General features: G+C 42.4%; 2 protein-coding genes across 2 annotated transcripts in view; one reads left to right on the forward strand and one right to left on the reverse strand.

Moving 5' to 3' along the window:
* The window catches only part of TNFSF4 (TNF superfamily member 4), a 40,595-nt gene that overhangs the window by 6,334 nt on the left and 6,343 nt on the right, over positions 1 to 27,918 (reverse strand). Inside the window, exon 2 of the mRNA XM_081915190.1 lies at positions 3,740 to 3,904. Within this exon, the coding sequence (XP_081771316.1) occupies positions 3,740 to 3,904 (165 nt within the window). The remainder of the gene's footprint in view (positions 1 to 3,739; positions 3,905 to 27,918) is intronic.
* LOC309372720 (mitotic-spindle organizing protein 2B-like) lies at positions 9,844 to 26,708 on the forward strand. Its single transcript, XM_081916528.1, has 4 exons — positions 9,844 to 10,019; positions 11,967 to 12,085; positions 21,891 to 22,028; positions 26,306 to 26,708. Exons 1-4 carry the CDS (start codon positions 9,859 to 9,861, stop codon positions 26,446 to 26,448), a joined length of 561 nt encoding a protein of 186 aa, XP_081772654.1. The 5' UTR covers positions 9,844 to 9,858; the 3' UTR covers positions 26,449 to 26,708.

The following is a 27,918-nucleotide window of genomic DNA, read 5'->3' on the forward strand; positions in this document are numbered from 1 at the left end:
AACTAAGTTGTACTGCCTGTCTTTTCTTGCTGCTGTACGGAAAAGCACATGCATTTGACCTTTGAAGAGTTTGCAAGTAAACCATTTTTACTTGCTATGCTAAGGGGATGTGGGCAACTTTGGAAGAAAGCTAGGAGGAGGGATTTTAAAATTCTAACAGCCTATATTTCCATGCTCTACTTCGATGCATATTTTGTGATTTTAAATCTCTGCTAGGGCTCTCTTCCCAGAGTACCAGGCACCCAGGAATTCTCTTTTTATACCTATTATTTTCCTTGCCAACCAGCACAAATGTTACAGATAGCATCTAACATGCTCCCCAACTGCTGGTGAGGCTGCTGGGGGAGCATACTTCCAAGTCTGGTGGGAGTACCTGCAGGTCCATACATTTTGGTCTCTGGTTTTTAATGAAATTGCAGCAATTAACAGTGCATGTTCCCTGGGATACTCAAGAGTACGCAGCACCAGCACTGTTTTTTTCAAATGTTTACTGTAACAACTTCATGGTGAGTTCCGGCACCTTTAAAAAAAAAAAGCACTGGCAATTCCTAAGGAGTTGATTCAATTCTCCCCTCTGGCTGCCTCCACTGGAGAGGCAGGGAGGAGGGGCTGTAGTTTCCAGGTTCCGGCGAGACCTTGTGGAGCTTTTGTGAGATCTCGCCAGAAGCCACAGCCACACAACCCTGGCAAGTGACCCTTGGGCACCAGCGCTGGAGAGTGCGGGGGCACCTTCCCGTTTCACCTCAGGTGGCAAAATGGGCCACCCCTGCATGCGGGACCACATACAGTAACTGGCTGAAGACCTCTGTCCTTAAAAGTATATTGAAGCCAAGTTCTTAAGGGTCTTGTAAAATAATACAAGAACCTTGAACTTGACCCAGAAGCATTTGGGCAGCACGGGTAAGCTTCCAGGGACTTAGGTGCTGTCTGTCTGTCTCCACCACCCGTCCAGCCTCCGCATTCTGCGCCAGTGGGAGCTTCCAGATCAGGCACAAAGGCAGCCCCACATCAAGGGGATGGAGCAATTCCTCTGACAGGAAAGGCTGCAGGCATCTGGGATTTCTTAGTTTAGAGAAAAGGCAAGTAAGAGGCAACAAGACAGAAGTTTATAAAATTAAACACGGTAAGGAGAGTGGATAGAGAAAAGATTTTCTTCCTTTCATACACATCCAGTGAAGCTGAATGTTGGACTATTTTGGACTCTGCTGGTCGTGTGCTCATGTCCCAGGAGGATATGGGTCACATCAACGTGACAGGAGACCGGAGTGATAAATCTTGGGCGACGCTGCATTGGGGGAAGGCACAAGGCCTCAGGGTTATCTCCCAACAGGTTCCCCATCTAATTAGAACTCCAGAATGTTGCTTTGATGAGTTTATTCCTGATGAGTTTACTCTAAGAAGCACTTTTGGTTAAGGAACTTTCTTAGCACATCAAAAGGCTAGTAAACATGAATTAGCGACAAAGTTCCCCACAATAAATCTAGAGCAGTGGTTCCCAATCTTTTTGGGCCATGCCCCACCTAAGCATCTCTAAAAACCTGACACCGCCCCCCCCCCCCCGGTGACATATAATTTTTATTATTCAAAACCCCCTACTCACGTGGAGGAAGCCTAAAAGGCCATTAACTTGGTCTAACTCATTCTTGAATTGCCAACATTTTAAATAAAATTTAAATAACCACATGCTTAGTTTAAAACTAAATATTAAGGCATGATTTGACCTGTTTGATAAAAGCAAAATATAGTAGTTTACTGGTTCCAAATGGACAGCTGTATTCCTCTACCAGAGGAGTTTATCATAGGAGGGAACTAATTAGCCAGTAGTTCAACCCTACTTCTGTTGACAAAACCCACACACTAGAATTAAAAAGAACAAAAACTGCAAAGCTAAGACAGGTGATCTTATTTCTTGGACCAGCCCATCATCATGCATCAGATTGTTACCTTTCTCTCATGGACCTTTATTTTGTTCCACATATGGTTGCAGGTCTATCCATCAGGGTAGATCAAATATATTTTCCTCTCCAATCTGACCATTACATCAATTACAGGTTGATGAAGAAGTAGTGAAACGTTTGAGTGGATACAGTGTTAAACACTAGGCTGATTTAGAATGTGTCTCAATATGTATTAAATTTTTAGCTACATTTAAAAAAATTAAGTCACAGTTTGAAAGGCTGCTATTCCAAGACCGATTAAAATGGCTGAAATGAAACTTCCTGAGCCAAAAACAGTCAGGACTACTCTTAAATAACTTCACTGAGAGAAAAATAATTAGTGTGGTGTAATGCTGCTGTGACAGCAGAAACCACAATTGTAAATTCATTGTGAAAAATTTTCCCCAGCACAGAAATAGTATCCTAAGCACATTTCAACTGGCATGGAGTTCACAAGCAGGGCAAACTGGACTCTCAAAGGATGTCAACATGCTAAGGTCCAACCGCCCCCTCATTGTAACTGTATTTATTTTAGTATTTCCTGTTCTCCACAAACACTAATAAATAACAGCAATAAAGCCCTCTTTGCCTCTATGTTCAGAACTAGAAATTGGTTGTCCCCCCCCCCAGGTGCTTAGCAGTCCCTGGATGATCAGGACTATCACTTATTCGGGTCTCACTCCCACCCGTCTCCACCTCTCTTCACTTTTATTCCCTGTGGTCTTCTAATCTGTGTGTGGCAAACCCAGACCCACTTCCGCAGGCAAGTACACTTCCAAATCTGGACCTCCCTTGTTGAATCTGGCCAAAATAAAAATGTGAGGTTTACTTGTGTTATTTTCCAGTGCTGGTATTTATCACTACATTTTGGGAATGAGGGTGGCATTGCACTTTTTATTTAATGAACTTGGTAAGGTTTTTAAAAATAATTTACTGGCAAATTGCAGGGGATTGGACTAGAAGACCCCTGGGGTCCCTGCCAACTCTACAATTCTATGGTTCAAAGACTTATTTTCCAATTGTTTCAGTGTGCCTTGATAAAGTCTAGCATTTTCTAACAAAATATAAACATGAGAATGGAATTTTAAAATTGTCCTTAAGATTGCCAAGCCTTGAGATTATCAGCCAATTTCAAAAATAAGTGCTTTGAGATTTTTTTACATTTACTAGTTACAAATTCTGAGATTCAACAACAAAGGGTGAAAACTAGGACAAAGTTTATCATTAGCCAAAGGCACTTGGCGATTTTTGAGGTATGCTAATAACTGTTGAACACCAAGTGGAAATGATCATTACATGCGCCTAGTATTTAAAACCACCCGTTTCTAACAACAGTTGATGTGAGAAATGGCTATAATATTTCTCTCTTAAGGAAGCAAAGCAATAAACTTGTCCTACATTGTTGGAGAATCTTGTGATTAAGGAGGGAAACAGTGTGGCTAAATCTTTGAGTCAGAGGAAGAGCTCAAATAATCTGCCATTCACATTGTAACTTCTGCAAAGATAGATTTGCACATACCCTGACTCCACAGAAGCCCGCAGCTTTTTGTATGTGTTCCTTAGCATACATGCAGATGAACAGACCAAGGGACCATTTTAATAGCAGGCTTTCCAATACCAATCATGTGGTTTTAAAAGAGCCCTATTATATGAAAGCAACCCTATTATATGAAAAGTGTGTGCCTTTTTCTGATTCAGGAGAGCCTAAACATAATCAAATCTGTGGACTTCAGGATGGGAAAGCCTTGTCTGTGTGAATCTGTCAGGAGAGTCATACCTGTAAGGTTCTTTTGCGGACTTACCCTCAGGTAGCACAAGCCAATGCAGATCAGGCAGGCAAGCAAGACCACCAGCTGCACAGCCATGGTCCCAAGCTGCATCCAGATTTGTCTGCTTCTTTTCCTGTCCTCCTCACACTTCTCAGCAGGTGCTTCTTCCAGTTTGCTGGCCTCCATCTCCACTTGTTCCTCCATGTGCAAAGCACAAAGGAAGAAAATCAACACTGAAGCCAGAGAGCTGTGAATTCCCAGGGACAGCTATTAAATAGCATTAAGAGATCATTTTAAGCCTTATATGCAAACAGAGGCGGGGAACTTCTTTATGACTAATATGAAATTTCCCTTGAATCTCACTCTCTCTCCTTCTGTGGGTGATTGTGGTGGTTGATATTTAAGATATCCCAATTCATTTTTAATAGACATTTAAGCTGATCCCCAGAGATTTATGGATCTCTGTTTTCCTGGCTGTGCCTCCCAAACGTGGAGCAAATATGTTGCTCAAAGGCCTGTCTGACCCCCTTTCTGAGTGTCTGGGTCAGAAGACGCACAAGGCAAATGTCACTCAGTGAACACAGTGCAACACAGTAAGCTAGAAATAGATGGGTTACAAATAAAATAAATAAAAGCAAAGTTTAGCTGGCATAGCTCAGTTGGTCTTAATCTCAGGGTTGTGAATTTGAGCCCATTAGGCAAAAGATCCCTACACTGCAGGGGGCTGGACTAGATGACCCTCATGGTCCTTTCCAACTCTACTATTCTATGGTTCTAAATAAAAGATACTGGGCCAGCCCCTGGTATTAACCGGGTCTCTTTAGTACTGCCTTCTACTCCTGAAACCATACCCTTGATCTTTGGCTTCTCCCTTTCCTCCTCTAATCATGCATGCTCCCTCTAACCTTTACCCCTTAAATTCAAACAAGTTCTATAGCTGTGTACACACCATACACTTATAGTGTATACCCCCCAAAAGAATGGGAATTGTAGTTTGCTAACAGTGCTGGGAACTGTAGCTCTGTGGGGTATAAACTACAATTCCCATATTCTCATGAGAGCATAAACCTCCAGCAAGGCCAAATTCTTCAAGTAGAGGAGGTTATTTTTCATTTTTAAATGCCTTCAACAGTTTGAATTTTTTTTCAATCAGAACAAGGTACCTTTTTCATGTGGTTGTTTTATTTTAAAAAGTAATCTGTCCTAGTCCCATGAACACAGGGCAAATAACATAACATTGTTGTTGTTTAGTCGTGTCCGACTCTTCATGACCCCATGGACCAGAGCACGCCGGGCACTCCTGTCTTCTACTGCTTCCCACAGTTTGGTCAAACTCATGTTGGTAGCTTCGAGAACACTGTCCAACCATCTCGTCCTCTGTTGTCCCCTTCTCCTTGTGCCCTCCATCTTTCCCAGCATCAGGGCCTTTTCCAGGAGGTCTTCTCTTCTCAGGAGGTGGCCAAAGTCTTGGAGCCTCAGCTTCTGGATCTGTCTTTCCAGTCAGCACTCAGGGCTGATTTCCTTCAGAATGGATAGGTTTGATCTTCTTACCGTCCATGGGACTCTCAAGAGTCTGCTCCAGCCCCATAATTCAAAAGCATCAATTCTTCGGCAATCAGCCTTCTTTATGGTCCAGCAAGCCACTCCAGTATCCCTGCCAAAAAAACTCCATGGCAAAAACAACAGGCATATAAAACATAACATTACCTTTGATATAATCTAATAAGCAAGGAAGCATTTTGCTCACTTCTGAAGTCAAATGAAAAGTTCTTATTTCTAGGAGAGTTCCCAAGATGCCCCCTTGTGGCTCAGATCTATTTATTGAGGGGTACAGCTTCAAGCCTGCCTTTTGCCGAAGGAGTGTGCAATTAAAGCGGGTGAAAGTACTTGGCCATCATGACACATCAAATCCTTTTTAATGGCCCTTTTGTGGTTGGGAAAGGGCAGGAAAATGCACTGAAAAGTGTAGGGCAAACAAATGATTAACAAGAAGATATATAAACACTGGGCAAGCAAATCAGGATGAATGCTCATTTTTGTATATCATCCCTACAAAAAACCCCTGAAACACTCAATAAAAACTAGACATGGTCTTCCTTCTGTATAAGTTTTATGCAAGCAAATCAGGATGAAAGCTCATTAAATGAGGGGTAATGAGGGGACTGTTTATACAACAGAGTTCATTTAAAAGGAAATTGAAAGAAAAAAAGAAAAAAGAGATTTTAGATGAAATTATGGAAAAGGAGAAACAATTGTCAAAAAAAGCAAATAAAGAGTCAGCTAAGCAGGCAACTAGAATATTACAAACCCAATGATAGTTATTGATAGTTAATGAAAAAATTAGCTGAAAGATAAAAAGAATGAAACAGAAGTACTTTGAACATGCCAATAAATCAGGAAAACTGCTAGCATGGCAATTGAACAGAGAAACTCCATAAATAAAATTAATATAAATGGAAAGACTACAGACAAGATGAAGGAAATAAGAGCAGCATTTGTAAAATATTTCTCAGAACTGTATAAGGAAAGGAAAAAATCTGTAAAATAGATGCTGAAAAAGCCTTTGACAATGTGTCTTGGGAGTTCATGGAAAAAATTGCTTGAAGAAATTAATTTTGGACCTAAATTTTTAAATCGAAGCTACAAACATGAGTCTGACCAAACTGCGGGAGGCAGTGGAAGACAGGAGTGCCTGGCGTGATCTGGTCCATGGGGTCACCAAGAGTCGGACACGACTAAATGACTAAACAACAACAACAATTTTTTTTAAAGGAATACAAGCAATATATTCATAACAAAATGCCAAGTTAATTGTAAATCAGGTGATAATGGATGAATGTAAGATACAAAAAGGAACTAAACAAGGATGCCCGCTATCACCACTGTTGTTTACTCTGGTCCTGGAAGTACTTGCAAGAAATATAAGAGTAGATAAGGAGATCACAGGGTAAAAACTGGAAAAAGTGAATTTAAATTGAAAGCATATGCTGATGAATTAGTAATTATGGTGGAGGATCCAAAAAAATCTAATCCTAGAGTGATAGAAAAGATTCAAGAATTTGAGGAAGTGGCAGGATTTAAATTAAACAGAAATAAAACTAAGCTATTAGTAAAAAAATTGAAGAAAAGAAAAGAGTTGATATAAAGTATTGAGATGGAAGTTCATAAAAAAGTAAAATACTTAGAGATATGGTTAACAGCAAAAAATATAAATATATACAAAGATAATTATGAAAAAGTGTGGTCTGAGATAAAAAGGAATTTAGAAATATGGAGCAGAATGAACCTTTCCCTACTAGGAAAAATAACAGCGATAAAAATGAATGTATTGCCAGAAATGTTCTTTCTGTTCCAAATAGTCCCAGTAATGGTGAAAGATAATTGCCTCAAAAAATGGCAGAAGGATATTTCAAAGTTTGTCGGGGGGGTGGGAGGCAAAAGGCCAAGGATTAAACATAAGATACAGATATAAAAGAAAGAGGTGGGTTTGCCCTCCCAGACCTCAAATTGTATTATGAGGCCGCATGTTTGGTATGGATTAGGGACTGGATAAAACTGGAAAAGGAAGAAGCATTACATTTGGAATGTCATGATAACAGATTTGGATGGCATGCATACCTATGGTATGGGAAAGGGAAAGTCCACAAAGGATTCTACAATCATATAATCTAGGAGATCACTAATGAGGGTGTGGGAGAGATATAAAGACTTAGTAGAACAAAAAACACCCTGGGGGTTATCGCCAATTGAAGCTTTGTTACTCAAACCACTTGACAAAAAGGGGAATTGGCCTACATATAAAGAATTGCTGAAGGATCAAGAAGGGAAATGGAAGCTAAAAGATTACGAGGAAATTAAAGACCATTTTCAGAGTTGGTTACACTACAGACAACTACATGAGATGTACAAGGAAGATAATAAGAAAGGGTTTAGTTATACAACTTATAGATTTCAAAAGAAGGGGCGAAGCTGCTGAAGAAAGCATATAGTATTTTGCTAGAATGGGAAACAAAAGATGAGGAGGTCAAACCGGTTATGATCAATGGGCAGAGGATATAGGACATAATATACAATTTGAGGACTGGGAAAAACTGTGGAAAGTAAAGTTGAAATTTAGATTGTTCTCTCTTGAAAGAAAATTATATGAAAATGATATATAGGTGGTGTATTACACCAGTACAGATTGCAAAAATGTATAAAACCAGGTCAAATATATGTTGGAAATGTAAAGAAAAAGAAGGGACTTTTTAATCATATGTGGTGGGAATGTAGAGAAATTTAAAAATTTTGGGAAATGATATACAATGTATTGAAAAAAATGTTTAAAATGACATTTGTAAAAAAAACCTGGAGCATTTTTGTTAGGGATTGTAGGACAATACCTGCCAAGAATATTTTTTTAAAAACTTACTTATGTATGCTACAACAGCAGCAAGAGTCTTGTTAGCACAAAGATGGAAGAACAAGGAAATCTCAATGAAAGAACAGTGGCAAAAAAACTGATAAACTATGCGGAACTGGGACAAGGACAACTGTGGCTTTAAGGAAGAATGGGAACTTTTTACAAATTACAGTGGTACCTCTGGATGCGAACGGGATCCGTTCTGGAGCCTCGTTCACATCCTGAAGCGAACGCAACCCACGTCTGCGCATTTTGATTTGCCGCTTCCGCGCATGACGTCATTTTGAGCGTTTGCGCATGTGTGAGCGGTGAAACCTGGGAGTAATGCACTCCATTACTTCCGGGTCGCTGCGGAGCGCAACCCGAAAATACTTAACCTGAAGCTACTTCAACCCGAGGTATGACTATCTAAAAAGACAACAAAATGAACTGGACTCCTTGGCAAGTTTTGAATAAACATACACAAATTTATTAGTTGATAACATGTTAGATAGATAATGTAAGGAAATGTAAAATTTTATAACACAGAGAGAATAATATGTGCTGAGAAATCAGAGAGAGGAGCCGAGGGAAGTCTCGGGGGGGAGGGGGGAAAGGGGGGAATAATGTATGTGATTATATGGTTTGATAATTGGTTATGTTGAAATTGATAATAAAAATATATTTTTTAAAAAAGAAAGCTCATTAAATGGATCATTTGAAGGAGCCCTAAGCTGAGAGGTGCTCATTTCTGACATAGGATTGCAATTTGGAAAGTATCTGCATGGAGATTTCCTTTCCCCCAGAAGGTATTTTGGACAGGCCCTTCAGAAATAACTAGGCTTCCAGCGACTTAAGTACAATGGTACCTTAGGTTAAGAACTTGATTTGCTGGAGGTCCGTACTTAACCTGAAACTGTTCTTAACCTGAAGCACCACTTTAGCTAATGGGGCCTCCTGCTGCTGCCGCGCTGCTGGAGCCTGATTTCTGTTCTCATCCTGAAGCAAAGTTCTTAACCCGAGGTACTATTTCTGGGCTAGCGGAGTCTGTAACCTGAAGCGTATGTAACCTGAGGTACCACTGTAGAACACAGTCTTGCAGGACCTCATGGTATGACCACCACAGGACCTAGCACAAGCTAGAAAGAGCAGGGCCACTGGATTTGTACAGCCACAGCCCCCTTGGACACCTGACCAGGGAGGGAGCAACAACTGGGCAGTAGTTCTTCACGCCTCTCTCCCGGCGCCTGGCCCTCTCCCCAGGCCTAAGCCAGGAGGCCAAGGGGCTAGGAGTCTTTTAAGAGAGGCTGTCCTCTTTCAAGCGTCTCGTCCGCAGCCCGAGGCTGCAATACGTGAAACGGATCCTGCACCACCGGGCCAGGGGACTCTGCGGCGGGGGAGGGAGGGAGAAGCCCCCCCCCCGCTTGACTTCTGCCACGTCTGCCTCGTCCAGACCGGCGAGCGGGTCCTGGCCGAGGGGCGCCCCAGGAATCTGCCTCCCCCCCCCCCGAGGGCTCAGGCGAGGGCAGTCCGGGGGCGCTGCTGCCTGGCTCGTCGGCGGCCTCCGGCCCCTTGAGCGCGCGCGGGGGGCTGCTCCCTCCCGGCTTCCCCGCCCCTCGGACGCGGCGCGGGGCTTTTGCGCCGGGGCCGCGCGTGCGCGACTCGCCTCCCCGCCTCCGACCACCTTCGCTTCCCAGAGTGCTTCGCGGCAGGGCCGGGCGCCGGGCGCGGCGACGCTCCCAGCATGCCTTTCGCGCCGGCTGGCGGGGCGATGTCTGGCCCGGGCGCGGAGGCGGCGGCGGCGGCGGCGGGGCTGGCGAAGGCGGGGGCCGGAGCGCCTCGTCCCCGGAGGAAGCTCCTCACGGCGGAAGAGGCAGAACTGTTCGAGCTGGCGCAGGCGGCGGGGAGCGGTCTCGACCCGGAAGTGTTCAAGTGAGCGGGGGGGGGGGCGGCGTAACGTGACGCGCCTTTGTAATCCGCCCCGCGACCCCCGCGCGAAAGGCGGCACACAAAAGCCGGAGGGGGAATCAAAGGCTCCGCATTGCTAAACCAGACTATGGTTACTGTTATTGCCAGTTGTTCTTTACTCTCTGCCTTTTGCCCTGATGGGACTGCAGGCAGATTGCAGATAAATAAGGACAGGTGAAAAGCTGGAGGGGTGTGTGTAAACCCATTATTAAATAAAACAAGCATTCGTAGAATAACACCCACCCACATGTCAGGAGCTCGTCCTACACTTGAGCAGGACCCTGGCAGAGGCACATGCCCGAATGGCATGACTCTCCCTCCTGGTCTTTTGTTCAGGAGCTTCAAAAGCTTTCTTCTGCCCGAACATCAGAGCAACCGATGCCAACAGACACAGGCACACTTAGGGATCCACAGAGTGTTCACAGTTTGCATAACAGACCTCAGCAACACAGCATTTTGGCTAATCTACTTTATTTACATATAAACACACACAGAGCACTAGCATCAGACAGCAAAGAAAAAGAACAAAGGTCAATAGTCCCACTTCACGGAACACAGGAACACAAACATCCTGTCTCCGTCACTTCCCACTCTGTGGAGTCAAAACATACACTGTCATGGGAAGGACAACAATCCATGACAGCAATCATGGAGCAGGAATTCTAACACCACCCACAGAAGATCTCTTGAAACCGCACAGACAGGCATAGCAAGGACAGAACAGCACCAGCTTCACTAAAAGCAACCAGTTCCCTGTGGGAGCAAGGAAGCCTTCGCCTGCCAGCTGTTGATGGTGACTCCCTCCAGTGCCACTACATAACATTGCAGAGGAAGTGAAATAGTGCCACTTGGCACTCCTCTTAAGTTCTCCCACAACCACAGGGGTCAGAGGCACTACATGTGACATGCTTGAATTCCACCCGCCCCCCAACTATATTATGTAGCAGGAAAGAGTATCTTGTGGGGCCAGGGATCCCAGAGTAGTCTATAAGTGGCATCTGCTCTTAGAGGAATCAGCATTAGCTGGCAGCAGAGAGGTACTCCTGCCTGTGTTACTCAGAGCTCCCAGGACCTTCGTTTTTTACCTCTTATGCTCAAAGTTTTTCTGTAAACCACTCCCTCTGTCAGTCTCAGTTGCAGTATGAATGATAGTTCCCGGCAGGGTTGTAGAACTGGATTCAGGCAGCCATAGGATCATAGAATTGTAGAGTTGGAAGGGACACTCAGGATCATCTAGTCCAACCCACTGCAAAGCAGGAATACGCATTTGTCCCGTTTGGGGATCAAACATTGGTGTTATCGGCACCATGCTCTAACCAACTGAGCTATCTCCCCCTGCCCCATGTAAACATCTCTCTGGCTTTTAGAAGGCATTTGAAGGCAGCCCTGTACAGGGAAGTTTTGAATGTTTGAGGTTTTTTGTGTTTTAATATTTTGCTGGAAGCTCACGCACATTGTGGGGATAAATGGTATGTTGTAAGCCACATTGTCTCCAGTCCCGTCCACAATATGGGGATAATACCTATGCACTGAATTTGAATTTGCAGGACATGTTTTTGTAACTGTTTCAAGACTAATTGACTGTAGGGTAGCTCAGTCGGTAGAGCATGTGACTCTTAATCTTAGGGTTGTGGGTTGGAGCTGCACGTTGGACGACAAAATACTCCTGCATTGCGGGGGGCTGGACTAGATGACCCTCGTGATCCTTTCCAACTCTACAATTCTATGATTCTATGACACTTTCACATAAAACAGGGCCTACGTTAAAGAGAATGTGAACTGCAGTCTGCGTTTTTGGGGGAAAACCCAAAAAAAAACAACCCAGCAACAAGAAACAAATCAGGAAATCTAATTTCCAGACAATGAATTGTTAGTATAGTACTTTTAATGTCTACCTATGTTCCCTTCTAGGATTCTGCTGGACCTTTTGCGCATGAATGTGGCACCTTTGGCTGTTTTCCAGATGCTGCGCTCCATGTGTGCTGGGCAGAGGCTTGTCAGTGCTGAGGCTGCTCCTGAGCCAGCGCGAGGTTAGTGGTGCCCCATCCCTTAAGGAAAGAGGTGCTTGTTAAAGGCTGCTGCTCATCAGGGCTTAATTTGTGCCAGGGAAACTAGTAGCAACGATAAGAGTATCTTTAAGCATCTGAGTACCTCTCCTACATTTTGATTATTTTCCACAGTCAGTTCTCAATTTGAAGAAGATGTTAAGCTGCTAGGATGGGCCTACAGTATCATTTTCTTTCCATATGTTAATAGCTTTCAAGTTGCAAACTGAGAATTGTATAAATCATGCAAATCTGACTGAAGTTATACATCTTTGAAAGTATAAAGCCATTTTAAAAACTACTCTCTTTGCTATGCAGTTGAAATTAGAATGTCCATTTTCTGACCTCTGATATTTTCTATATCACTCAAGCCTGATCCTCTTTTGCACACAATCCATTAAAACCAAAGATTTTAAAAAATAAGTGCCACTCTCTGCATGAATTTATTTTACTGATTTTTAACATCCACTTTCTAAGCTGTAGATAACATCCTGTGTAATAGGTATTGTGTTCCTGGGACTATAGGAAACCCTCTTGTTATGAGTCAGCCATTTGTTTAGCTTAGTGTTGTCAACACTGACCGGCAGCTGTTCTCCTGGGTTTCACGTGTGTCTTTTCCCCTGGAGATGTCAGGGAAAGCTCTGCCTCTGAGCTATTGCTGAGTCAGCAAGTTTTCAATAAAATGCAACTGTACATTCTTGTGTTGTGTTCAGTCTAATCCTAACTAGGCTTCTTGGGAAGTAAATTCTTTTGATTTTCAATTAGACTTGTCAAAGTGCATTGAGCATTGCAGTCCCAATATGATATACATTCCAGATCACCCTTTATGTCTGTTTCTCAGGCAGCATTTGAAAGATCAGTAAATATTTACATTATTAGAGCAGATACAATTTTGTTCGCCTTGTTTACTGTTCTTCTACAGTTCAGGAACGAACATTTTGCCTGTCATAGTTCAGAATTATTGCTTCTAATTAGCATATCTGTTTGACCAGAAGCAGTAGTTCTTTGCTGGCCTTATCTTATGTCATAGCACCGTCTGTTCTTAGCCAAGGCCCCTTCACAGCAATTCTGACCATGTTTGTGCTTAGCACTGGATATAATCTGGTTTCCAGGTTACAGTCTCATTCAAGAGAAGGGCAAAAACAAGGCTTTATAAAGCGGGAGGCAGAGGACCAGGGAGATGAGGCTTAAGTACTAGAAGGCAGCACAGAAAAGGTGAGTTTGCAGTAGAAACTGTGAAGACTATGGGGAAGCTGTTCAGCCACTAGGAAGACATGGCAGTTGAGATGAAGGCACACGTGTGGGAAGGAAAGAAAGTGGGTCAACAGGAGACAAGCTTGCAGGAGGTGGGGAGCTGAGCACAAGAGGCCGCCCTCTGGCTTCTTTCAGGGCCCTTCTTGGTTGCATGTTGATGAGCATTCATTCATGCATTCACATACCTAATGATCTGTTAATTCTTCTGGTCCCGTACTGGAGTCTGCAGCGCTAGACCACTTAACTGGATGGCTTCCTACTGATCAAAGGCCGAGGTCCCACATACAACCCCCTGGATTTATTCTGTGTTTGGGCTTGCTTGTTAATTTCTCCCATCTCTGATATTGTATCTACCACCCTGAGCTGTGCTAAAAGTTGCCCAGATCTTGCCATCCTGTTCACCTACTCCCCACTTTCATTGTAGCACTCTTGTCATGTCAGGACTATAGATCACGCTTTTTAAGGCTGAGAGGGGGCATTGAAATAAGCAAAGAGCCCTCATTCTCCCCCCCCACCCCATCTTTCTGATTGAGGAGAAGAGTGCTGCTGTGTGGAGAGGAGCAACTGCTACAGCCTGACATTTGTGGCTCCTCTGAATTAAGCATCAAATTACATAGTGCACACAAAATAGTCCTCTTTTTTTGTTTTGTTATTGGAAAAGCAGCTTTTGGAAGGCAAAGTTTGGAACAGAGAAGTGGCTGCTGACTTCACTTTCTTTCCAACAACACCAGAACTGGCTTATGAATATAAACAACAACAATTTTACTAGAATAAGTATATAACCTCATAAGCCAACTAGACAATGAGCAAACTAAAGTGCAGTGTGCATAACCAAGCCTGGAGCTACTCATAAACATAGAATGTACCAGTGTCTCTCTCATTGCTGTACTGGTTATGTATGCAATAAGTATGTCAACATAGCTGGAACAAATAGTCGTTGGAAGCACAAAGCCATAAACGTAGGAGCGGTTGCTAAAAAGCATTCTTCAAGTAGTCATTAGCTGGAAGCGCAAAGTCAAATGATCAGTTGAAGCCAAATGGATGAGACCTGTTCTCCGAATATTATCCAGGATTTGCAGCAAACTTCATCAGTCCATAATGCTAAATAATATGGAATAATACAGAATGGCATTCCAGTTACAGTAAATGAATGACCACAAAATACACGCAATACCCATCTCATGTTGTATCTTGCTTAATCGCTCAACACGTTTCACTCAAGAAAAAAGGTACTCACAGGCACAGCAAATGTAGAAACTGGTGATACCAAACATTTAAATACATTACAGGTGCTTGGAATCAATAATCACATTCATACATGGTTAAAGGTGCAGTAACACTTCCCTGTTATTGCTAAACAATCAAAGACACAAAAATAGATTTATATATAACAACCACGGTCAAATTCAGTATTCAAACCTTTTGGAAACAAGGTTCCTAGTTGAAATATTAATTTGTACTCTTTTTGTATCAAGGCTCTTCATACATCAACAGATCTAAAAGGTAGTTTTTTTAAAGTCCACAGGATGAAAAAACTCAGGTCATTTTCAGTATGGGCCTCTTTCTGGAAATGCTGGACTAACGGGGCGTGTAGGCGAGCATTGCATATTTTGGACCTTTGCTCATAAATTCCAGTCCTGATTGCACAGGACCTACATATAAAAGCCCGCAAGCACAACAGATACAGTACACACAATTTTTTGTAGAACAATTTGTAAACTGTTGCAAGACAATCTTTCGCCCATTTATTGTGTTGGTAAATGATTTCACGGGCAAAGCAAATCTGCAACATGTGCAATGACTGCATCTATAATGCCCTTTCAGCGTAGTGTGTGGGTCGTCATTATGGTATTCAAGTAGATCAGTGTGGGAAAGAATGTCCCTAAGCGATCTAGTACGCCTTTTGCCTAAAATGGGCACATTTTCACAGCCTGGAATATGGGAAATGATGTGCCAATGTCTCGTAATCACTCTTTCAATAGAAGATAAATAGTTGTACTCTATAGAACCAAAAATCCTGTCCTGATTGTTTTTGGGTTTTGGTACCAACAATTCCTGCCTAGAAGTTCTTTTAGCCCTTTCAAAGGCCGTTTGAATTATTTCCTCCAGATAGCCTCTATTTTTAAAAAATCAGTATCGAGGGAAGAACTTCTTTTAAGTCTAATAAATTGGCTGAATGGGAGACTATTTTTTAAGTGGACTGGATGGTTAGAATGATAAGGAAGTAAATAATTCCTATCAGTAGGTTTGCAAAATGGGCGTAAATTAATGACATGTTCATTACGTTCAGTAACAAAAGTAATTCAACTTCTAGAAAGGAAATGCTAACCTCACTCTTTTTACCAGTAAATCTTAAAGCTGTATCACATTGATTTAACCAAATGTCAAATTCCAAGAATATATCCTGGTCCAAAACAAAAATAAAATCATCAATGTAACGATCATCAATGTAACGATAATAAGCCAATAAATGCTTCCTAAATGGATTCGAATCTCTCAAAATATATTCTAAATCAAAATAACGCATAGAGACACAGGCGAGGGATGGTTCACAATGGGCGCCCATTGCCATGCCCCTGCATTGAAAATAAAACTGTTCTTTAAAGCGGAAGAAATTATTTTCAAGAATAAGGTCCAACAGATTGAATAACACATGAACCAGCGGATCATTTTGATTATTGTTTTATTGTCATGCAGTATTTGTTCAACCAGGGAATGTAACCTATCCAATGAAACATTAGTATACAAAGCTTCAACATCCCAAGTAGCTAATATAGCACCTTGGGGAACAGCGAGACCTTCTATGACAGAAATAAAATGTTGAGTATCCTTAATGTAGGATGGGGTTCTTATTGCCAAAGGATTAAGGATTGAATCCACAAATTGCCCTGCAGGCTCAAGGAAGGACCCAGACCCAGAGATAATGGGGTGGCCGGGAGGGGGGGGAAATCCCTTTATGAATTTTGGGGAGGGTATTAAAATTTGGAACACAACTATGTTCTGGTACTAAGAATTCAGCTAACTGGTCAGATATTAAACCAAGGGCAGACACCTCTTGGACTACCAATAAAAGCTTACGTCTGACCTCATTAGTTGGATCATAATTCACGGGTTGATAATAATTGTGATTACTCAACTGTTGAAAGGTCTCCTATTCATACACTTGCTTATCTAAAACTACAACGGCCCCTCACTTATCTGCTTGTTTAATAACGAGATGTTTTTTCTCAGAAATCTCTTTAAGAATATTGTTTTCTTCCCTAGACAAATTGAAGGATTTATACTGTTTCTTCCACTCGATTTTCTCTATATCTCTTAACACTAAGGACTGATATGTTTGGATATAATGATTGTGTGTTATAGGATTGAACCAGGACTTAATTCTCAATGGAGTAGGCTGGTATATCTCGCCTGCAAAAAAGTCTCTAAGCTTTTATGAACTTCTACGCGAGTTTGAAAGGCGGAATAGCCAGGTGTGGGCACAAAACCCAATCCTTTCTCAAGTATATTTCCACTCTAATTTACTCGTCAGAAGACAAATTAACAACGAATGATTCTGTTGGAATCCTTTCCTCCTGGACGGGCGTTTCCCCGGCTCCTGCGAAAACCCAGATAACGCCTGCTGGACCTAAGCTTCAATTCCCTATCTCTCTCCGTCTTGCTGTCACTGTGGCTGGAAGCACTGATAGAATCATAATCACTAGGGAAATCACGTGGTCTAGTGCTGTCGTGTCTTCTGGCTTGGATTTTACCCTTTTTATCGTCATTAATCCACCAGTATATGTTGTTATGGGCATAATCATTTTTATCCCTATTAAATTTCAGCATTTTCAATTTCTTAATCTCTTCAGTGTAAGTGTTTAACTCCTTTGTGATCTGCACCAACTTGTCCATTTTCTGTGATTTTAATTGAGTTTTTAAATTTGCTAATACCATACAAATTTCCTTATCAACAATCTCTATCATGTGTACATTGTTCCAAGCACCTGTAATGTATTCAAATGCACACAAATTTCCTTATCAACAATCTCTATCATGTGTATATTGTTCCAAGTACCGTATGTTCTGGTGTATAAGACAACTTTTGAACCCCGGAAAATCTTCTCCAAAGTCGGAGGTCGTCTTATACGGTGGTGGCAGGTGGTGGCAGTGGCAGCTAACTTGGAACGGCAACTGGCAGAAGGATGGTAAGAGCTGCCTCCCACCTCCATCCCTGGCCGCCTCCCGAAGCAGCAGCAACCGCAGCAGCCTCCCCCTTCCCACGGCCGGGGCTCCAAGGAGCTGGGCATGCCCACAACTGCCAGAACTACCAGCCGGTGAGTGCAGCCCGTTGCTTTGCTGGACGGCCGGTCGGGGTTCACTCGCTTCACCTCGGGCTGCTGCTGCTGCGATGGCAGAGGCAGCGGAGGGGTGCACGCTCTGCCCTGGCGGCGCTTGGCGGGCTTTAGGTTTGGGGGGGCTGCCTCTAGTTTGCTGCAGGCGGGGGTAGTCTTATACGACGAGTATATCCCAAACTCTATATTTTAACAGGATTCCAAGCTCCTGTAATGTATTTAAATGCTTGGTATCACCAGTTTCTACAATCTATAGTTTCTACATTTGCTGTGCCTGTGAGTACCTTTTGTCTTGAATGAACCGTGTTGAGTGATTAAAATACAACATGAGATGGGTACAGTGGTACCTCGGGTTACGTACTTAATTTGTTCTGGAGGTCCGTTCTTAACCTGAAACTGTTCTTAACCTGAAGACCACTTTAGCTAATGGGGCCTCCCGCTGATGCCGCACCATTGGAGCACAATTTCTGTTCTCAACCTGAAGCAACCTGAACCTGAGATAATATTTCTGGGTTAGCGGAGTCTGTAACCTGAAGTGTATGTAACCTGAAGTGTGCGTAACCCAGGGTACCACTGTATTGAATGTATTTTGTGGGCATTCGTTTATTGTAACTGGAATGCCATTCTGTATTCTATATTATTTAGCATTATGGACTGATGAAGCTTGCTGCAAAACCTGGATAATATCCGGAGAACAGGTCTCATCCATTTGGCTTCAGATGATCATTTGGCTTTGTGCTTCCAGCCAATGACTACTTGAAGAACGCTTTTTAGGAACCGCTCCTACGTTTCATTTTTAATTAACTTCCACACCGTTTCATTGTATGGCTCTGGTTCTAATATTAAAAGAAAATTCTTTCTATCCATTTTCTCCACAACATGCATAATTTTTATAAACTTTTATCATGCTTTCCCACCCCAATAATTTCCTTTCTTTTCTAAACCAAAAAGTTCCAAGTACATTAGTTTTCCCCGTGGGAATCATGTTCCTTGGCCATGGTGGTGGTCCTCTTCTGCATCTTTCCCAGCTTCACGGTATCCTTTTGAGATGGGTCAACCAGGAATGTATTCTCAGCTACGACCACACAATTGATTATGGAAGGCATTACAGACTCAAACTGGTACCCAGATGAAACAGTCTAGCAAGCTGAAGGCTTCATATTACATGTATAGGGTAGGAAGGCAGAGGCCCAAATTGGCACCCATGTTTTCACCATATACGTTACTGTCACCAGACAAGCATTTTTGGCTGCTTTCAAGGAAGGGCGGTGGACACATTAATAAATAAATAAATAAATAACCCCAAGCCTGGAATTTGTATTTTTCACAGCAGTTGCATCAACATCTTCTTTGAGAGGTGCAGCATGGCCTCCCAATTTCTTTCCTGGTTAATCACTACCAGTTCAGGCCTCATCAGTGTACAGAAGTTGAAATTATTTTCCCCCACTTACTCCTATTGAACTGCTGTACGCCTGACTCAAATTACTTAAATACAGTATTTACTGTATTTGGCTAAAAGCCGTTACAAATCCAGTTACAAAAGCAGCAAATCCAATAAAACCTGTTAAAAAGCTCCAGAAATAAGCAATAATTTACAATAAATCAAATACAGATTAGCTGGGAAGATGGTGGCACAGCGGGGATCTATATAAAGAGGCTCGGCGTTGCTCCTGCAAAAAGGTTTTATCTGCTATTTTAAAAAGTTTTTTTAAAAAACACTCTAACTTTTTAAGCTTCTCAACTTGCAATTTGGATGCCTTTCTGGGTTTCGGGACCCTGTTCTTACCGTCCCCTGGTCTGCAGGAAATTTCTTTCTAAGGAGCCTTTTCATTATTACCTCCCCTTACCTGCTTGCTCACAGATTAGCTTTCTGCTTCATTGGGTTATTTGCTTGGCATCATTATCATAAATTATCTATATGATTGTATTATGACTGTATTATATGCTACCAGTCACCCCAGATCCTTGCAAACTCTGCAGCTTATATCCTGCATCTATCCTCTTTCTTGTTCTTTGACCAGTTACTGATTCATATGAGGAGAACTTTTGCCACTATGGTGGGGGATATTTGTGAGTTCAAAGTACCGTATTTTTCGCCCTATAGGACGCAGTTTCCCCCCTCCAAAAATGAAGGGGAAATGTGTGAGCGTCCTATGGGGCGAATGCAGGCTTTCGCTGAAGCCTGGAGAGCGAGAGGGGTCCGTGCGCACCGACCCCTCTCGCTTTCCAGGCTTCGCGCAGCTCTCCGCAAGGCACGGGAGCCCGGCGCTGGGCTCCCACGGCTTGCGGAGAGTTGCCTGCATGCTGAAGCCTGCGCGCGATGAGCTCAGCGCGCCCAGGTTTAGCGCAGCTCTCCGCAAGGCGCGGGAGCCTGGCGCTGAGCTCCTGTGGCTTGCGGAGAGTTGCCTGCTCTGGGGGCTGGGGTCGGGGGAAGCTCGGGCTTCCCCCACCCCAGCCCCGCGCCTGGGGGGGGGAAAATAATTTTCCCCCCTTTATTTCCCCCCCAAAAAACTAGTTGCGCCTTATGGGATGGTGCGTCCTATAGGGCGAAAAATAGGGTATATAATATCTTCCTCTATTAACATGCTTGTTAACACTCAGAGGATTGCTGATGCAGTACTTGCCTTTGCAAAAGTCATGCTAACTCTTCTTGAACAAAGCTTGTGCTTCTTTCTTTAGTAATGTCTCCACGAATATAGGTGGATCAAGCATTAGATGAAATAGCTTATAATTTGCTGCCTCCATCTCCCAGATGTTTTGTTGCTCACTTCCCAATCCTTTGGGAGCAAGGCCTCTTTTTCACATTGGGTATTTTTGACATGAAATCACTAGTTTCAGATTTTAGTTCCTATGTTTATGGTATCTGGTCCCATGTTGTTCCACACTTTTTCAGCAATGTTGGATAGGAATATATGACCTGCTATTTTATGTGGTCATAAAAGACCTTCAGTATTTTTTTCTGGTAATGTTGTGACAATACATGTTGATGAATCGTTAGCCTTGGCTTAGCGGAGGTATTCAGCCTGAGCAATATTAAAAGGTTCCTGAACAGCCCTGAAAGATACCAAAGGCGGGGAATTCAGGGAGCCATTCAGGCGGTGAGTGGTTTTACACAGAGGTAGAACTGGTGTGAAGCATCAGGTGTTAACATCTGTCAGCCACTCTTGCTCAGGGGAAGGACAGCCAATTGGGCACCTTCCAGATGATGTGGACTACAACTCCCATCAGTCCCAGCCAGCATGATCAGGGGTGATGGGAGCGATTCCAGAACAACTGGAGTGTTTCACACTGGCTGCCTTGCGAGCAGCATAAAACAAGTTGAAGCAAGTCGTTGAATAATAATGACATTGTGATTATTATATTATAATTCTTTAAAGAGATCTTATGTGTCAGTTTTACCACACTACATTGAGTTAGAACAAAGGCAGTATAAGTTCCTTCTCCAGAAACACAAAATCCTAACCACACGTAAGTGAGTTGTCTTCTGCAGTGGTTGGGATGAACATATTTAGGTGATTTAGGACTGTTGAGAGAAAGAAATGATTTTGAGACTGAGGAAAGTCTGGGAGAAACACGAATGCCTCTTGTGTTTCCACCCTGTTGCACCACGGAATCCCCCCAAGCTGTGCCTGCCCCTCATTCTGCATTGTGCACTAGTGGGTCAGTGGAGTCACGGCCACAATGAAGGTTGCTACAACAGAACCAGATTCCTTCTTACCTTGCCCTGTGAGCCTTGTTTTCTCTTCTCTCCATGCATGTGCCTCTTTGTAAGTAGAATGGAGCAAAATTGATCCAATGCATTGCTTATGCTTCTGTCATTTAGCATCTTATCAGGAACATTTCACAGAAATCCATGTGCATATTTACAAATTCAAGATCCTTTGGTGCATCACATAATAGCTTAGAATTGCAAGAAGACAACTGAAGAGATTGAAATAGAGGTGATATAGCCCCTGTTTCCTCCTAAATCCTTCAACCTGGCTAAAAGATCATAATACAAGTATCTATGCAGAATTATTCCACTAATTGTGAATTGTATAGGGGGAGTAAAAATAGCCATGATTACATAACCCTTTGTAACAAAGCATTCAAGTCATACATCTTTGAACATTTGTTGGGATATTTGAGCATTTGCAAGTTTGTTTCTGTGTCTATCGCCATGTGGTGTTTCTAATTTGTTTCTGTGTCTCTCTTTGAATTAGAGCCCCCATTTGTCTCTGCCAAGACCAGTAAAATCCCTGCACCACTTTCACTTTCCTCTGCCCTTCGACCTCCGAGAATAAGAGCTACTAAGGCTGTGGTCTACAGTCCTGCTGCAGCTTGCTCGCCTCTCTCTCAAGGTCCCCCTGGCTCTTTCCAGTTTTCTTGCTGCCTGTTCTCTCCTTTTGCAGGTTGTGTGTGTTCGTTACCTACTGGGTTTTAATTCAGCCTTCTGTGACCAAAAGAGAATCCCCTTCAAAAAGTTATTCTCTTGTTTCCAGATCCTAAACACATTTACTTGATAGTAAGTACTATTGATTTCAGCAGAACCTGTTTCCAAGTAAATGTGGTTAGTGCTTTAACTTATACAAAATTAACACTCTGTGGTGCTCATTGCAGTTTTAAGGAGGCGGCATTTGTGGGGAGGAAACCTAGGAAGCTTTTAATACTACTGCCACTTTATTAAGAGAATGTGGAAGACGGTATATTTTCTTTTGGGTGTATCCTAAATGCACCTTCTTGGCAGGAGAGGGGACTCAATTTTTTTGTGATTTCTGAGGGGGCTGCATGTCAAGACCAAAAGGCAGACTGGGTTGTGTCCACAGAGGAATGCCTTCCCATGACATGCATAGATTTAGCTATTTTGGATTGTGCCACCCATGTGCCTTTTGCTACTTGGGATCACGATAGCCTGGTTCAGACACACCTGAACATTGCAATGCGTGCAGAGGCCCCTTTGTCAGATGCATTAGCCTGTCATGTGCTGCCATGTGCTCGAAAGCTCTGGCTGAGTTACTTTTCTGAGATGCTCTGACTGAGCTTGGAGTGCTTGTACAGTTTCCTTTTCTGTTCATACTGCATAACCTGTTCATCCTAAGATATAACGTTGGAATCTTCAGCTTTTGGAATTCAGACTTCTGGGCTAAAATGTTCTATCCATTCTTTTTGATACCTGAATTTAGTGTTCTTGAAAACGTTGGGCAAATCCTTCAAGAGCAGTTTTGTATGCGTGTGGCAATATAAAGTTGAGTGTGGTGTGTGTGTGTGTGTGTGTGTCCCCTTCAGAATGCCATTGCATATACACAAGAGAGAGACTCCTTCCTCTGCCCTGTCCCTCTTTGTCCCTTCCTTGCTCCCCAGCAGTTTTATCTGCAGCTGGCACTGGCTGCTGTTTGCCCTTCAGTGCTCTGTGTGCACCAGGAAGCATGAGGTCTCAGGCTGGAATTGCAGAAGGAAGCTGCAGACACTTAGGAGCAGTAATGCCCTCTGGGGAAGCCGAGGGATCCACCCTGCAGCTGCATTGGTAAAGGCATTGATTCCTGCTTTAAGATTTTGATTGGAGTTCTTGGTATATAACATAAAGGATGGACTTTAACAAATTTCTCAAATAGCACAAGGGTTTGGATAGATACATTCAGAACAAAAATTCCAAGTCTACATAATGATGGACTCTTATGAAAGGGGAAAATACAGTGGTACCTCTGGTTACAAACTTAATTTGTTCTGGAGGTCCGTTCTTAACCTGAGGTACCACTTTAGCTAATGGGGCCTTCCGCTGCCACCGTTCCACCACCGCGTGATTTCTGTTCTCATCCTGAGGTAAAGTTCTTAACCTGAGGTACAACTTCCGGGTTGGTGGAGTCTGTAACCCGAAGTGTTTGTAACCCGAGGTACCACCGTACTGGGCAAAAAAATTCTTGCATTGCAGGGGGTTGCCCTAGATGACCCTCGGGGTCACATTCAGCTCCACAGTTCTGTGATTCTGTGAAGTGACAAAGAAATGTATAGCTTTCCTTGGGAGATGGCGCCAGAGATTATCAACTTCTACCCCACCCTTTTCCTCCAGCCCTGGAAACCACAGTCCCAGGGAATCCTAAGGCTCGAGATTTGCTTTTACCTTGTTCTCTCCACTTTGTGGTGATGGTGACACAATGTGCTATTATATGCATTGTTATATTAGTGTTACATTATATTATATTAGCGTAGCAGTAACTTCTGTGGATGCTGCTTGGAAATACGTACAGCAAGCCAGCAACTTACATGCATGATTTAACTTGTGCACATTCAGCTTTATGTGCTTGGCAAAAAATAAAAATAAAATTAAAAAATGGGGGCAGAAAGGGGGCTGGCATATGGGGAGAAAAGCCTTTGGCACTCCCACCTGCCATTGCATCCAGTCTGCTTTGGCTATATGTGATTTTGGCATTATCCCCCCCCCCCCCCCCGTGTAAGTTGCAGGCTTACAGTATTACTTTTTTAGATAGGCCTGAATATGTCTTCATTCAGTATTATAATGCCAAGAGCATAGAATACCATCTTTTAATAGTTGCTAGATCTTAATTTGGGAATCTGAAATATACCCTTCTGAAGCATTGTGAAAAATTATTATGTACTAGAAGAACTATGTTTTCACCCTGAAATGCCACATAGAAGAAGAGTTTGGATTTGATATCCCGCCTTTCACTCCCTTTAAGGAGTCTCAAAGCGGCTAACATTCTCCTTTCCCTTCCTCCCCCACAACAAACACTCTGTGGGGTGAGTGAGTGGGGCTGAGAGACTTCAGAGAAGTGTGACTGGCCCAAGGTCACCCAGCAGCTGCATGTGGAGGAGCGGAGACTCGAACCCGGTTCCCCAGATTACAAGACTACCACTCTTAACCACTACACCACACTGGCTCTAGTTACATAGTTGCTCACTTTGATGCAAATGGTAAGGGGAAAAAACACCTTGTCATAAAATTGGACCCAGTGAGGAGAAGCTGGGACATCTAGACAAAAGGTGTCCTTGAATCTCAGCCCCACCAGTCAGTTGGGAGGGATGAGAGTTGCTGACTTGTTTGAGGAAGTGCAAGCTTTTCTGCTTTTAACGGAAATTCAATGTGTGTTGTGCAGTTGTTGCTTTCAATAGTCCTGCTATTTTGGAGGAGGCCCAGGATTCCTAAATGCAGAGCAGTTCTCTCTTACGCCAAGAATCGAAGATGATGTCAGCAGGGAGAATATTTTTTTTTTGTATGGTGAGGAAAGAGGGAGGAATACAGAGAGAGAAGCTCTGCTGGCTTTAGGTCCCTTGCCAGTTGCAGGGAGTATTGACGGTCAGAGGCAATGGATGATGGACTTGGTTATGCTACCTGGATAGTTACTGTTTGTAAAAGTAAAGTTTAGGATAATAATTCTGAATAAGTGTTGATGGATGAAGCAAGCCTTTGCTGATGTTGAGCTGAGCTCCTCTTTCAGTCTGGCTTAGTGTGCTGCTTTCCTTAAATATTTGGTCAGACTGTAGCTCACAACTATTATTCAGATGGTATTTAACACTAGTAAGACAAAGTGAGAGATCAGTGCTAGCATTTTCAAGCCTCTAGAGTAAACATATTTCACATTCTGCAACCTTTCCACAAATACTGGAACTCTAATGGCAGAAATAATACTATTGGCAGTATTGTTGGTCATGATTTACCAAAAGATCCTTTAGTAATAATATTTGGTTACCTTAAATGAGCAGCACCCAGTGAGAATTTCATAATGGCCACAGTTTGTATGACCACTTGCCCATAATTGGGTGGGGAAACTGATCCACCTTCTTAGGTACTAAGAACATGTTATCTGGCATATAGGACCAAATTAATAAATATATGGGTCAGAGAAGGCTGACATCACAAGTCCATAAAGAAATTGGCTTTTAAAATTTCTTATTCAAACAACAAAGTTCTTGATGCCATAAACCTGTAGGATGATATCCGACATTGGTAATACTCAGAATAGTCCATTGATTTCATTGGGTCTACTCTATGACTGATATTGAATATTACCCACATGCTTTACTAGGTGAAGTATAGTTTTGTTCATGATCCTCAGTAAGACAGAGTGAAAGACAAGAGACAATTACTCATATTATGTTAAATAGTAAGAGTGATATCTATGGACTGCTATGTTAACTACTGATCTGACAGCTTGTGTTTATTTACATGTGTTAACTTGCTTTTTAATGTTTGACTTGCTATTTAAAATTACCGTATTTTTCGCTCTATAAGACACACCAGACCAAAAGACGCACCTAGTTTTTGTAGGAGGAAAATAAGAAAAAATATATTCTGAATTTCAGAAGCCAGAACAGCAAGAGGGATCGCTGCGCAGCGAAAGCAGCAATCCCTCGTGCTGTTCTGGCTTCTGGGATAGCTGCACAGCCTGCATTCGCTCCATAAGACGCACACACATTTTCCCTTACTTTTTTGGAGGGAAAAAGTGAGTCTTATAGAGCAAAAAATACGGTAAATAATAAAAGCAAAAAAGAGCAAACTTAAGAGTATATCGTGTTATAGATAACCTTTAGGCAAATTTTATGTATTTGAGCAATGCTAGCAATTGATAGTTGGTCAAAATACAGCTCTGCAGTTAGCATCCCTTTGTTTTCCTTTTGGTAGGGAGAACAAGAACCAGCTCTGCAGCAACTGGGAACCAAGCTCTGCTAGATCCCAGCAGCCGTGAAGGCTCTGTTCAGCGAGTCCCTCGGCAGCCAAGTGGCAGCAGGCTGCAGAAGGCTGTATGTCCCGTGAAGAATACATAAATGCTTGGAAGATTGGTGGTTCCAGTATTATGGCGAAATTGCAATGTAGTGAATGCACCTAGTCAAGATGGATTTGTAACTTTCCAAAATGTCACATATAGCTCCTATCAAGAAAACAAGTATGAGATGAAGGTTGGTTTCATCACGGTTGGGCTGGTTTTCAAATTCCAAATGTGGTCATAGCTGATGATATAGGATATACTCTTGCAACTCCCTGTTACTGGTGTGTGTCCTTCCTTCATAAAGACATTGTTGGTGCATCTCTCTCTCATTTATTTGTTTTCCTTTTGGGGAATTTAGCAATTAAAGAAAAGCACACCAACTTTTTTTTATATATATATATAATTTTTTATTAAGATTTTTTCATACAAATACATATTTAACAATCAAAATAAATTTTATAACATCTTTTCATTCTAGTTTGGACTCCCTCACGCCTCCTGCTTCCACTTGCATTATTAAAAAGAAAATTTTTCCAAGCAAATTATCGTTTTGTTTAAAATCTTAAATCCAATAATTTAGGTTAAACTCTAATATGAAATATAATTTGATGGTAGACAGTTGTTTCTGCTCTGGCATCTTTGTTAACATTCAGCCAAATTACAGTACTTTTGTAGATAAATCTTGAATTTCTTCCAGTCTTCTTCAATCCTCTCCTCTCCCAGGTCGCGGATTCTGCCAGTCATCTCGGCTAGTTGCATATAGTCCATCAACTGCATCTGCCATTCTTCCAGTGTGGGTAGATCTTGAGTTTTCCAATTCTTAGCAATGAGTATCCTTGCCGCCGTTGTAGCATACATAAAAAATGTTCTGTCCTTCTTTAACACATTCTGGCCGACAATGCCCAGAAGGAAGGCCTCTGGTTTCTTAGTAAAGGTATACTTAAACACCTTTTTTTGCTCATTATAAATCATTTCCCAGAAGGCCTTCACTCTAGGACAGGTCCACCAGAGGTGAAAGAATGTTCCTTCATTTTCCTTACATTTCCAACATTTATTATCAGACGAATGGTATATTTTAGCCAATTTCACTGGGGTCATGTACCATCTATATATCATTTTCATTACATTTTCCTTCAGTGCATTACATGCAGTGAAGTTCAACCCAGTGGTCCACAACCTTTCCCAGTCCTCAAACATTATGTTATGCCCAATATCCTGAGCCCACTTTATCATAGCTGATTTAACCATTTCGTCTTGTGTGTTCCATTTCAGCAGCAAGTTATACATTTTTGAAAGTACCTTAGTCTTAGGTTCTAACAATTCTGTTTCCAATTTCGATTTCTCCACCTGGAATCCTAACTTTTTATCATTCTTAAACACTTCTTTAATCTGAGCATAGTGTAACCAGTCTCGCACTTTATCTTTCATTTTCTCTAAACTCTGCAATTTCCAATTGTCTCCGTCTCTTTCTAAAATTTCCCAATATTTTGGCCAGTTGGCCTCCATATTAGGTCTTTTTCAGGCCTTA

This window comes from Podarcis melisellensis, assembly GCF_964234715.1.
Source record: "Podarcis melisellensis genome assembly, chromosome: 6".
NCBI classification, from domain to species: domain Eukaryota; kingdom Metazoa; phylum Chordata; class Lepidosauria; order Squamata; family Lacertidae; genus Podarcis; species Podarcis melisellensis.

Bases quoted from the DNA above. Each gene is read 5' to 3' on its own strand.
- LOC309372720 (XM_081916528.1), top strand. From the start codon at position 9,859: ATGTCTGGCCCGGGCGCGGAGGCGGCGGCGGCGGCGGCGGGGCTGGCG. The intron at 12,086-21,890 runs GTTAGTGGTGCC...TCTTTGAATTAG, and splicing joins TGCTCCTGAGCCAGCGCGAG to AGCCCCCATTTGTCTCTGCC. The intron at 22,029-26,305 runs GTCCCCCTGGCT...TCCTTTTGGTAG, and splicing joins TTGCTCGCCTCTCTCTCAAG to GGAGAACAAGAACCAGCTCT.